The 13,138-nt window shown below is 43.2% G+C and overlaps 1 protein-coding gene across 1 annotated transcript in view; it reads right to left on the minus strand.

Annotated features, from left to right (window-relative positions):
• col12a1b (collagen, type XII, alpha 1b) overlaps nucleotides 1-13,138 on the minus strand; it is a 173,210-nt gene that overhangs the window by 63,176 nt on the left and 96,896 nt on the right. Inside the window, exons 41-48 of the mRNA XM_085770776.1 lie at nucleotides 12,915-13,044; nucleotides 12,058-12,197; nucleotides 11,244-11,373; nucleotides 7,188-7,327; nucleotides 6,615-6,744; nucleotides 5,265-5,404; nucleotides 4,394-4,523; nucleotides 81-223 (exon numbers count right to left, since the gene is read on the minus strand). Coding sequence (XP_085626902.1) covers nucleotides 81-223; nucleotides 4,394-4,523; nucleotides 5,265-5,404; nucleotides 6,615-6,744; nucleotides 7,188-7,327; nucleotides 11,244-11,373; nucleotides 12,058-12,197; nucleotides 12,915-13,044 — 1,083 coding nt within the window. The remainder of the gene's footprint in view (nucleotides 1-80; nucleotides 224-4,393; nucleotides 4,524-5,264; nucleotides 5,405-6,614; nucleotides 6,745-7,187; nucleotides 7,328-11,243; nucleotides 11,374-12,057; nucleotides 12,198-12,914; nucleotides 13,045-13,138) is intronic.

A 13,138-nucleotide genomic window follows, 5' to 3' on the forward strand; every position in this document is an offset into this window, starting at 1 on the left:
CTGAAGAACCAAATAATCCATTTTCCTGAATAGATAACAGGAGAAGTTACACAATGTCCCTTTAACAGAGAGTTACTCACCGACTCGGCCGGCTTGGCCCCGGTCAGGGGGGAGTAGGTGACCCGGTACTGCTGCACCTGGCCGGTGGCCGGCTCCCAGCGCACGTTCAGGCTGTTGGGGGTCGGGTTGTACACCTGGATGTTCCTGGGCGGCGTGCGAGGGACTGTAAAGGGTCACAGAGGTCAGAGAGAGAAGAGGTGTTGACTTGGTTCACTTAGAAACTAAACCACATTAGTTTACAAGGACACAAATAACAGGAATAAATGCCGATCCAAATAAAACTGGGTCATTTGGAAAGATGTTTCGGCAACCCTTTAATTCACAGGCCACAAATTACGTGATAATGTCTAGAAATAGCCAAGAAATGACGATCAATTTCATAATGTCATGTTTTTCATAAAGGCAGAAGATTACACATGCATTTCCATGCTTTGAATTTTTTGGGGAAAGGACAGGATCAATCGTTATTTCTTTGGCGATATTTCTCAACATTACTATGAAATTGAGCGTTATTTATTAGCTGTTTCTAGACATCATGACACAATTACTTGTGATTTCTTGGCTATTTCTAGACATTATCACATAATCAGCGGCCTGCAGATTAAAGAGTTACCAAAATTTCTTTCCGATGGAAAGAAGATGGCTGGTTTATGCCGGTGGATTTTCGGATCAAGATCTATGAAAACGATTAATCTGATCTGCACACAAAATGAAGCGTTGCTGTTCTGTGAGATCACAGGAGAAGTAGAAACTGCTGCTGCTGCAGCTTCATTAACGAGAAAACCAGAAACAATAGGAAGGTTTGCAGGAGACGATACAGATCCATTTAGATGAGAGGAGAGAACAGGAAGGTAGAGAGAGAAGGAAAAGCTGCTTCTTCTGCTGTTTTCAGCTAATCTGACAGGAAAATCTTCATTGAACATGTCACAGTGAATTTATTCGGATTAATTCCTTGATGCACGAACATGAGCGTTTTAATCAGATCACTTTATTTCACGTCTATGTAAACAGTGAAGCTGGAATGATTAGAATCAAATCGGCTGCTGATGGATCCACAAACACCTTCCTGAGAGTAAAGAGCTGTCACGCAAACAGTGAGACGGTCGGTCAGTTTTAGGTTTTGCATTTTTAGGAAGTTAGATAACGACTTTCTGAAAACCCAAATCTTCAAATTGGGCAGAAAAAAATAACAGAACTTCAAAAACAAAAAAAAATCCCTTTGGTTCAAGTCTGTAGAAATGAAAACAGGCTGATTTGTGATGAAATAACTGTTTTCAATCCGACAAAGACTCTGGTTTTTATCAGGGAGAAAACATTTAATGGAGGACTGAATGGGACAGAATGTATCAGGACGCAGGTTGAGACTCAGAGCAGAAAGTCGCTTCATCTCTGTGCAGAATGTGTAGAGAAGGAAAGTAGCACAGTGTTGGGTCGAAGCTGAAGTCCTGAACTTCCCTCTTAAACTGAACCAGATGTGTGTGTGTTTGTGTGTGTGTGTGTGCAGCTCTACCTAATAAAAAGCCACTAGATGCATTAGTAGGTAGATATGAACTCTGATGTCCTACAACCTCATTACAGAGTCTTGTGTCCTTTCTTGACACTGGTCTGTCCAGATGTGGAGAGATGACGTCATCCTGCTGCTCTGACTGTGTGTTAGAGTGTGTGTGTGTGTGTGTGTGTATTAGTGTGTGTGTGTTATTAATGGATGTGATCATTCCTCATGTTGGACTCCGGTCGATGTTTTGCTCCCAAACAGAAAAAATGTGACAAATTCCTCCAGGGATGAAAACAGTGAAAACTGGGAGCGAGTTACTGGTAATAATAATAACAACAGATCATCTGTGTCGCCACGGTGATGGAGAAGAGAGAGAGGAGAGCAGAGCAGACACTTCCTGGTTCACCTCCGAGCTGCAGCCAATAGGACGTGGACACCTGGCAGCTGAGCATGCATGCACGTTTTATTTATATATTTTATTTATTTGATATTTTTATCCATTTATTTTCTGTTTTTATCTCATTTTATTTTATTTACCTGTTTTTATCCACTTTTTTTTTTAGTTTTTTGTCTATTTTATTCATCATGTAAAGCACTTGGAGCTGCTTTCTGTTTGAAAATGCTCTACAAATAAAGTTTGATTGATTGATTTAACTCAAAATGTAAATAATCCAACCGAGCTTCTTTATATTTCTGGATAAATCAACAGAATCGAGACAAAACCGCAGCGATAAAACACTGAGCAACAAGAGCCAGTATCTGTTCAGCTTCATTCAACCGTTTAAGAGTCGTAACTTCTTTGGTTTGGAGCCGTAAAACAGACGTTAAAACCGCTGCTCACCAACATATTAAAACTACAAGGAGGAAGAGTTACGCCACAGCAGGTTAATCCTCCTATCTGATTGGCTGCTGGAGGAGCTGGATGAGGTCACAGCGGGTCGAGCCAGGCAGCCTCTGAGAGTTTAAATGAATTAAGAGGCTGTTTCTCCTTCTTCTTCCTGCAGCCTAAACACGGCCTGCAGCCTGCTGCTCGGCTGAGTTACGGCTCAGACTCGGCTTCATGTTTGGTTTATCGGAGAATTTCTCTTCTCTTCTCCCTCGTCATGACTCATCAGTCATGGACGCGCCGTGTGTGTCGTGTCGTGTCGAGCGGATAGATAGACGATGACGGCCTGGCGGGGTAAACGGCCGCTAATGGAGGTAAGAAAGAAATAAAAGCTTTGGAGTCGGAGTCTTAAATCTGTCAGTGCCAGGCAGCGGAGCTGAAGGTCGAGGTCTTTGGGCCGAGGCCACGTGTAAAACAAAAACTATGTTGATCATTTCATCACCCGGAGGAATGAGGGATGAGTGAACGGTGTGAAAGGATCCTGGAAAACGTGGATCTGTGGATGGTTTTGGTTTTTTCTGACTCATTAAAACCACCAGGCTGGAGTTTTAGTGTTTCTGCTGACTGAGCTGCAGTCTGAGCAGAAACTAAACCAACACACACACCAGGATGTCAAACCGCACAGAAGCACAGAGCCACCGGTCGGAGCAGGATCCAGTTTCTTCATCCCAAGAAGAAAGAAAAAACCCCCAAAAAGCCCTGGTTACCAACAGTAGTTCCACATTATCTGGTTCTGCTTTGTGCCGTCAATCAAAATCAGAAAGAAACACGAGTTCTTCAGCTCCACGTTGGTCCTCCGTCTCCTCCGTCTCCTCCTCAGGACGCCGTCGGAGCTCTGTGATTTAAAAGCTTCTGGACCAGTTCTGTAGTTCTGGTTCTGTCGATTATGATGGATATTTTTCCACTGGAGGTTTTTTTTTTTCTGGGGGGGGGGTTTCACCTGAAAACGTCTATAAAAGACAGAGATCCAAGTCCAGGATCCAGGATCCAGGATCCAGGATCAGACACCAGGTTCACTTCAGGACACTGGATTGTTTATCCCACTCTTTGTTTATGTCAGTGAACGCCTCGCTGCTCTGGTTCTCCTCAAAACCAGCAGCTGCTCCGTCAAACTGTGACCCAGTGTTGTAGAACTCAAGACCACAGCTTCAATGTCGAGCTGGACAACTTTGTTTTATTTTGTTTTTAACCATAAATGTCTCTCTGTCACTTTGGTTTCTGTGATGTAATTCAAAAAGTTCCAGATAAGTCAAATAGTTGTACTGAAGTATCTGCTTGTTTTCATTAAATATGGTTTAGATTTGAGATCAAATCATCTTTTCTTTTTATCTGAGGAGGAAAAATGTAAATATCAAGACACATGATTATTATGAGAACTGGGACTGAAGACAGCGATGGTTTTGGAAATGGTCTCGTATTGGTTTGGACTCGGTCTCAGGTTAAGTGGTCTTGACCACAACACTAGTCTGTTTATAGTGAGTCTCAAGTCTTGAACCTACAGCAGCTTCTGATCCTCACTCAGAGTTTTTCCAGTAGAATATATTTATAATGACATTTATATATCTATATATATATATTATTCCAAAAGCAGCTGTTTTCTGGTCAGACCAAAGTGCTGTGTCACCTCTACGGTGCCTTCACTGTCTGACTGAGTCAGTCAGTTTTCTGTCTGCGGGTGAAACATGTTCTGCAGACGACACATGGAGTGAATAAATTCCTAATGAGAGAAAAAAAAAAAAACCTCTACTGACGTTTTTACATCTGATGCTGTTTAAATCAGAAGAAGAAGGAGAAGAAGATGAAGTAGAAAAAGAAGAAGGAGAAGCAGGAGAAAAGGCCGAAAAAGAGGAGGAAGAACAAGAACAAGAGGAGGAGGAGGAAGAGGAGGAGGAGAAGGAGAAGAGGAGCTCCAGAAGCCTTCCTGGTCTCATGAGCTCCAGTCTTTGACTCACGGGTCTTTCCGTTGTCCGACTGGCGCAGTCCTTCTCCCTCGGGGTAGACGGGCACCACGGTGACGGTGTAGGGAGTGTCTGACAGCAGGTTCCTCAGGATGGTGGAGGTGGTGCCGCCCGACACCTGCTCCTGCTCACACACACACACACACAGCTGTTAGCCTGACAACAGACTATAGACTGAATCACCTTGTTGTTTACATTCTACTTCCGGGTAGAAAACCAGCACGTAATTTGTATGTGAACAACAGTAACAAACGAAAGTTTAGCTAGGCTATATATCATGTTTTCACGCCCTATCACCGTTTAGACAAATCTGAAATGATTGAAGAAACATTAATATTTCTGTGTGTGTGTTTTGTGTTGCTATGTGTTGTATTTATTCAGTTTGGGGGGAATCACGGTGTCTAGAAAGCATCAGTGGCTGCAGCTGACAAGGACAGCTAATGGCGGCAGCTAAGCTAACGGCGGTAGCTAAGCTAACACCAGGACATTGGACACCACATGAAACTACTCCAGTTAGCTCAGTCATGTTGGAACTCAGATATCCGCTGGAGAAAATATTTTTTCATGGAGCGTTTATTGAGTCACTGAGTTATTAAAGTTAAACAGGTAGCTAACCGTTAGCCCGGCTAATCTATGATAACCATGACTCATTACAAAAACATGCACACATAAATAGTAATGTTTGTCCCATAATTGGTTTTATAAACTCTACAAACATCAGATTAATCTAAACGGTGATATAGTGACATGAAAAATTAGATATATATGGTGAAACTCTCGTCCGTCACTATTGTTCTCATGCTGGTTTTCTACCTGGAAGTAGTTGGAAACAAGAAGAGGACAGAGGACAGACAGAAGACCTCACCATGTCCTCGGCTCCGCCCGACGCCGGGACGTAGAAGAGGCGGTACTGACGGACGTTTCCCTCCGCCGGCTCCCAGCGAACCTTCAGGGAGCTGGTGGTGGGGTCGGTGACCTGCAGGTTCTTCACTCCGCCCAGAGCCTCTGGAAACACACACACACGGCTGTCAGCTTCCTGTCTGAGTTACAGCACAGTGCCGGGTGTCGGGTCAAAAGGACTCCCTGGAGGTTCAGGTGTCACTTCCATCACACTGTTCACTCGTCTAAACTGCCACTGGGTTTATACACAGAGCCAGATATTCAGATTAGAATCAGTTTAGAGTCCAATCTGAATGAAAACGCTCCGTAAACAGCTCAATCAGAATAAACAGTCCAAACCAAATAGAGTTTCATTTGGTTTCAGAGAGGTGGAATTAAAACTTTTCTTAAACCGACTGAAAGTAAAAAGACATCATGTGAATGTTGAAACTAAAAGTTGTCTGGTTCTGTTGTTTCTGCTCCGTGTCGACATAAATGCGTCGTGACGTTTCTTCACTTGCAAATGCTTGGATGGAAGAGTCAAAACAATGAACGACTACTGAGCTGATCAGACCACAGATCTGATCCGTGATCAGTCTCAGGATGTTTGGATTTCTAGAACTCCGAACTCGACGTGGCTCACTAGGCCAAAAAAGAGAGGAAAAATTAGTAACCCTTTAATTTACAGACTGCTAATTACGTGATAATGTCAAGAAATAGACTAGAAATAACAATCAGTTTCATAGTGTCATGTTTTTCATAAAGGCAAAAGATTACACGTGCTTTTCATGCTTTGAATTTTTTGTGAAAGGCCAGAAATTTTCTCCACCAAGTCCTTGCAGTTGTCAATTACAATCAATTTCTGAGCTACGGTATTTCTACGGAATCAATCGTTATTTCTTGGCTATATTTCTCAACACTACTATGAAATTGAGCGTTATTTCTGGGCTATTTCTATAGTCATTTCTATATGATTTCGTTATGATCGCATTAAGAACACTCAGCGTGTCACACGACTGTAAAACACCCATTGTGAATAAAAGCAGTGGCTCATGTAAACACCAGATCGGATTAGATCATTTCATTCAGAGTGAATTCAGTCAGAAAGAGGAGAAGTCTCCAAATAAACCCACCCACAGAGCTAATACCGTTAAATCAGATTAAAACTGCTGTTTTATTTGGTTTCCAAACACACCACACCGCTGCCACTGACTGGATCTCGAATTAAAAGATTAAAATATTTGAAAACGACCAAATATATCAAATCTCTCTGAGCCAGATGTGGCCACAGCTGCTGCAGCTGCTGCTGCTGCTGCTGCGTTCAGGTCCAACTCACTCGTCTTCCCGTTCTCCGATGCGCGTTTCCCCTCCACGTCGGTGTAGATGGGCACCAGCGTCACTTTGTACTCGGTGTCGGGCTGCAGCTCCCTCAGCACCGTGTTGGTCGAAATCCCAGACACCTGAGTCTGTGACGGACACAGAGGAGACGCGTTATTAAGAAATATTTTTATAATTTCCAACCAGTCCAATGAAAACAGACACACACAATACTACAGGATCAATCCACCGCTGTAAATAGTTCCTGACAACATCTGTATATAAACTCCCCCAGTGAGCAGCTGTTTCACTGACAGTTGACAGCTGAAACCTTTATAACAATAATAATAATAATAATAATAAATAATATTAATCAGAGCACATTCAAACACAGATCTTGTTTTGATATTGTTCAGTAAACCAGTTTAACTCAATTTAGTTTGATCCCTGTAGCAGTTGACAGATAAATCAATTTAGAATCAATATTTGAGGCAAAAAAAACAACTAAATAATCTAAATGGACAGTAGAGGCTCTGAAACTCTTTATTTTTCACATCTCTTATATATAAAAAGAATCTGTCAGTGACGTCACCATGCTCTCCGTTCCCCCGGCGGCGGGGACGTAGATGATCTGGTACTGGCGGACGTCGCCGTCGGCCGGCTCCCAGCGGACCCTCAGGGAGTTGGTGGTGGGGTCGGTCACCTTGAGGTTCTTGACTCCGCCCAGCGGCTCTGGAAAACAGAGACACAACGACCACAAAGACGGGTTAGAAACCAGGACGCTCCACTACGACGTCAGTTTCCTCCCTGTCTCTGTGTTTCTCCATGACTCCGCCCCCTTTAGGAGACCAGCAGCCCATGACTCCGTGACTACGCCCCTTTTAGGAGACTGATAGATCATGACTCCGCCCCTTTTAGGAGACCAGCAGACCATGACTCCGCCCCTTTTAGGAGAGCAGCAGACCGTAACTCCGCCCCTTTTAGGAGACCAGTAGACCGTGACTCCGCCCCTTTTAGGAGACCAGCAGCAGGTCTGGTGGAGTCTATTTAAGTGAACGTGAGCTCAGATTATGGTCCATTCTTCTGCTCCAGAGTCACTGAAGTAAATATTGGATTCATTTTATACAACACACGTCTCTTCTGAATATTTTGACAGAAAAATGGACAAATTTCTGATAAATCAGGAGAAAATGAACTTTGTTCCAGACCTGTCTCAAAAACACACTCTCGCCCGCGCTAACTAATCTTTGTAATGTTAAATATGACTGTTAGCTGTGTAAATATTTAATATTATCATAAGAAAATATAAACAGTTCACTTTCCTCTACAGACAACATTTATAAATCCACACACACGTTCACAACAGGGTGTCAATCTTCCCCCCAAACCAGATCGTAATTTCTAATGCTTCTTATGTTAAATATTCAAATTATATTTGAATTTTCAATGTTTTTCTTGTTTATTTTTTTTGTTATTTTAGCTCATTACACCTATAGCAGCTTATTATTACGTCCCGTGTCCACTAAAGGGCATTCCAACCATATCTGTTATGTAACATTTGCAACACACTTGAGTTTTACCAACTGGATATAAAACTTCAAGAGGGGAAATCAAAATATTATTATATTACTGGCACATAAGTGGTCTGCAGATCGATCGATAAAAAGAAAAACAGAATGTGTGTGTAGTGTGGGAACACATACGCCACCGCCACAGCCAAATAAATGGCAATTTTAAAAAACTCGACGTCGCAACAACAACAACACAACAACAACTAAATAGTTTGTTTTATCAACGTATTTACTTCCCCAAACGTCGCAACGCACTACATTAATTTGTGTCGTTGCAGAAGGAAAACATTCAAACGTGAGTTTTCACCTTAAATAACTCCAATTCTGTTTGAATATCGAAGTCCGTTCTGACGGCCCTAGTGGCCACGCCCACTTTAGGAGGCAGGAAGTGAAGCTGTACCATGTCATATCATTGGAGGAGCTTGTAGTGAGACATCTTTGACAATGTCTGGAGGAAAAACCGCTACCCATAATCCTCTTTGTTGACTTTAACCAGCAGGGTCCAGGTGTCAATCACAGAGAACACAGAGAGTGACGTCCTGATTGACACGTGTTTGTTTTAGATTTTAAATAGAATCAATAAATAGAAATTCCTCCAAAGAAGAGAATAAAAAATAAAAAATAAAAAAGGCCAGAGGTTTGTGAATAATAACTGCTGCAAATAATCCTTAGCGTTTGTTTTCTGCTGCAGGGTGCACCAGATGGGTGGGTTTACCACATCAGGAGTGTCCAGATGTATCGAGGAAGTTGCCTAAACTTTCTGGCATTTGTTTCTGTTCTTTTTGTGAGCCACAAATGTTCATATAAACAAGACTTTGGATTCTGCATCTTAAAGCACAAAACCAGCCGTTCGTTTCGTTTCTCTTCTCTTCTCTTTTCTCTCTCTCTGTACGTTTTTTAGCTCCATTAACTATAAACACTGTTAATATTATTGGCAGCTTTTTTTCACATGCGGACTTTGTGGCCTGCAGACGACCAACAGACCGACAGAGCGACTCTCAGCTCTGTGAAAACCAACTCTGCTGCCAAAGGTTCAGTGTGTTTTTATAAAGAGATCACGTTTCTATGAAGGATTCTATTATTTCTGCAGAACAAACATGACCCAGATCACGATCTGCTGGTTTTAAATATTAAAATGATGCTTTAGGCCGACGTCCATCGGCTCACCACCTCACATCAGTGGTGAAACTCTGCAGGATCCTCGTCTGCTCTTTATCTGTCACATCTTCTCCGTCTGTTTCCTCCTCTAGTTTTTATTTATAAGGTTAAAAAAAACCAAAAAAACAACAGACCTTTGTACCGGAGGTTAGTTAACTGCACCTCTGCGGGTTTGCTGTTCATAAATATTTCTGATGGGTTTTTTATTTATTTATTTCATTTTATTTTAATGCTCTCTGTAAAAATAGTCTCCTCTGTGCCTGCGAGTCGTCCTGTCATGTGTCCAGTCGTAATAAGAAACAAACTTCAAATAAAAACAAAAATCCAAGAAATAAATAAATTATGCAAACATCAATGGCACGAGGAGAATAATGGGAGTTTTATAGTCGCATTGTCTCGCACTCAAACATTTGTTGCTCGCATGTCAGAGACCAACAGAGAGACAGGGGGAGAGGGAGGACAGGAACCAGTCCAGACCGGTCTGTCTGTCTGTCAATCTCAACATGTACAGTGTCCTTCAGGCGACCTCTGACCTCTGACGGCGCCAGATGTTCCCAGCTGCAGACCTGAAGCTGTTATTAAGGTTTCACTCAGAGCAGATTTACACTGAGAGTAAGGAGTCAGTGTTCTCTTCAGGTCGTAACTCACTGAAGCCACTTCCTGTTCACATTATTGATTAATGACGAGGGACGGGCCAGGACCAATACCGATACCGGACTTATTTCAAAGTTATTATCTGTCATTATGTTCATTTTTCGGTCCGAAAAAAAAGTGGTGTTGAACATCCCAACTGTATTTACTCGTTCATTACATGTTTACAAGCTCAGACACGACTAAGATAAAGAATCAGGAGGAAGTTTCACAACGAGTTCCTGGAGTCTCAAACTAGTGACACAAAACTGAACATTTGTGCTGCTCAGTGACAAACGGACCAGAACCAGAACCAGAACCAGAACCAGAACCAGAACCAGAACCAGAACCAGAACCAGAACCAGAACCAGAACCAGAACCAGGACCAGGACCAGAACCAGAACCAGAACCAGGACCAGAACCAGGACCAGGACCAGGACCAGAACCAGAACCAGGACCAGGACCAGAACCAGGACCAGTTTGTACCAGGTGAAAACACCAACTCCTGATCTTGAATGTCCCAGAACTCACAAAAACCTTTATGATGCTTTTACAGAGAGAGGATGTTACAACAAACTGAGCCTTGTTCAGTCACACTGGGTTAGAGAGGGAGGAGGAGGAGGAGGAGGAGGAGGAGAAAGAGAAAGAGAAAGAGAAAGAGAAAGAGAAAGAGAAAGAGAAAGAGAAAGAGAAAGAGAAAGAGAAAGAGGAAGAGGAAAAGGAGAATTAGAAAGAAGAAGAGGTGGAAGAAGAGGGGGAGGAGGAGGAGGTGGAAAATGATGAAGAGGAGAAGAGATGGAAGAGGAGGAGGAGAAAGAGCAAGAGAAGAAGGAGGAAAAAAGAGGAGGAGAATGAGAAAGAAAAGGAGGTGGAAGAGGAGGAGGTGGAGGAAGAAAGCGGAGGAGGAGGAGGAGGAAGAGGGAGGCTGAAGGTGGTGAAAGAGAAGGAAGAGGACAAGGAGAAGGAGAAACTCCACAGTCCAACACGGAGCACGAGGAGCAGCTCAGATCTGATTATTTGACTCTACAACAACAACAACACACACTCGATGATGATGAAGATGATGATGATGATGCACAAGGTATGTGATGATTATTTCTTGACTGAGCTTCAATTATTTGTTAGATCAAGGTGAGGTCATGTTATAAGCCTTTCTGGTTTCAGACCTCACCTGCACAGTTCTTTTTCGTATCTTTCTTTCTAAGAAGAGAGATAAGTAAATGTTTTGTTTTATTTTTTTATGTGCAAATAAATAAAGTCTAAAAAAAAAAAAAAAAAAGATGACTCACTGGTCTTTCCTTTCTCCGACTGGCGGATTCCCTCCACGTCGGGGTAGACGGGGACCACGGAGACGTTGTAGACGGTGTCGGGGTCCAGGTTCCTCAGGACGGTGGTGGTGGTTCCTCCAGACACCTCCTCCTGCACACACACACACACACACACACACACAGCGTCAGCGCCATAACAACGGCAGGGCTGAGTGAGTCGAAGCAGAGCATCATGGGTAAAGAGCGGTGGTAGGATAGGTCCGGGAAAGTCCCGCCTTTCCTGCCTCTGATTGGCTAGATGGGCTCCATTTTCGACTCTGATTGGCTAGAAGGGCTCTCACCTGATTGGTTGTTTGTTTTGGCTGTGAAACGGCTGTGAAACGCAGGCTGTCGGCCTAGATCTACCTGGACTCTCTCTACTTATCTGGCCTGTCTAGCCTCTACCTGCTCTTTTTACTAAACTTAACCAACTCCTTTCTTCATTGCCTAAACCCAACCAATGGCACAATTACACTTCTCTCAAACTCAAAATGTAAACTTGGAATATAAACTAAATTTTTCGGAATGGGAAACCAGCGGGGATCGAACTCGGATTCACCACACCGCAGGCGAAAACGCAAACCGCTTCGCCATGGCGTTTGATCACACTAAGATCTTCAGTTGGTGTGTATTTTAGTTTACTGCAGTACTGTTGTGAGATGACGTTACACGGCCAAATCAAATAACCAATCGGAGGAGAGCTCATCCAGCCAATCAGAGGCGGGGAAGGCGGGACTTTCCCAGAGTGAGTGAGTGGGAGCAGAGCAGAGCATGATGGGTAAAGAGCGGCGCTTACCGTGCGCTCCTCTCCGGCCGGCTCGGCGGCGTAGAGAACCTTGTAGGTCCGGACGTTTCCCACGGCCGGTTCCCAGCGCACCGTCAGAGTGTGGATGGTCGGATCGGTCACACGGAGGTTCTTCACCCCACCCAGAGGGTCTGGGGGGGGGGGGGAGGGAGGGGGAGGAGGAGATAAAGAAAGAAGAAGAGGAGGTGAAGAGAAGGAGGTGAAAGAGGAGGAGATAAAGGAGAAGAAAGAGGAAGAGAAGGAGGAAGGGGAGGGAAGAGGAGGTGTTGGTTAGGACATTTTTAATTCTGTCTTACTGTATATATATTATACATTTTATAAACCGACCTCCATGACCTGTTTATTCATTGATCATATAAACAACTATAAATACAACTTATAATATGAAATAAACATAAACTCCTATATAATATTATTATAAGAACATTTTTTTATTAAATTTATTTGTTGATATCTTTATTTTAATCTCATCTCATCTCTTTTCTCTTCATATTCTCTTTTCTTTAAGGAACTGTAGCTTCCCTCTGAGGATCAATAAAGATTTCCTGCATTATCTCTGATTAATGATCAGTAATAGTAAATATCTGTCAAATCAAAAGCAGCCGCAGCATTTTTATTTTTTAATCTAAAATGATCCTGGTATTTAAAGTGAGGAGAGAGGAGAATGAATCTTCAGCTGCTGCTCTGAGTCACAGGACAGATGATGTGATAGAATAAACCGCTGCTACTTTATTAACATAACAGCCGTCAGGTTGAAGAATGTCATAAATAAAAGACGTATTACAGCTTTAATCCTCTCGGCTCCCACGTTAATCAACCGACCGACCGGACACGTGAACTCAACTCACTGGTCTTCCCGTTGGCGGACTGAGACTTCCCCTCCATCTCGTGGTAGACCGGCACCACGGTGACCGTGTACTCGGTGTTGGGGTCCAGGTTCTTCAGCACGGTGGAGGTGGTGGTTCCTGAGACCTGGTCCTAAAGGAGGAGGAGGAGGAGGAGGAGGAAGAGGAGGAGGAGGAGGAGGAAGAACTGTTAGAAAACTCATAATATAGAGCAGGCATCACCAAAT

The sequence above is a fragment of the Trachurus japonicus genome, chromosome 24, assembly GCF_045865225.1.
Source record: "Trachurus japonicus isolate A0001 chromosome 24, Traja_1.0".
Taxonomy (NCBI): Eukaryota; Metazoa; Chordata; class Actinopteri; order Carangiformes; family Carangidae; genus Trachurus; species Trachurus japonicus.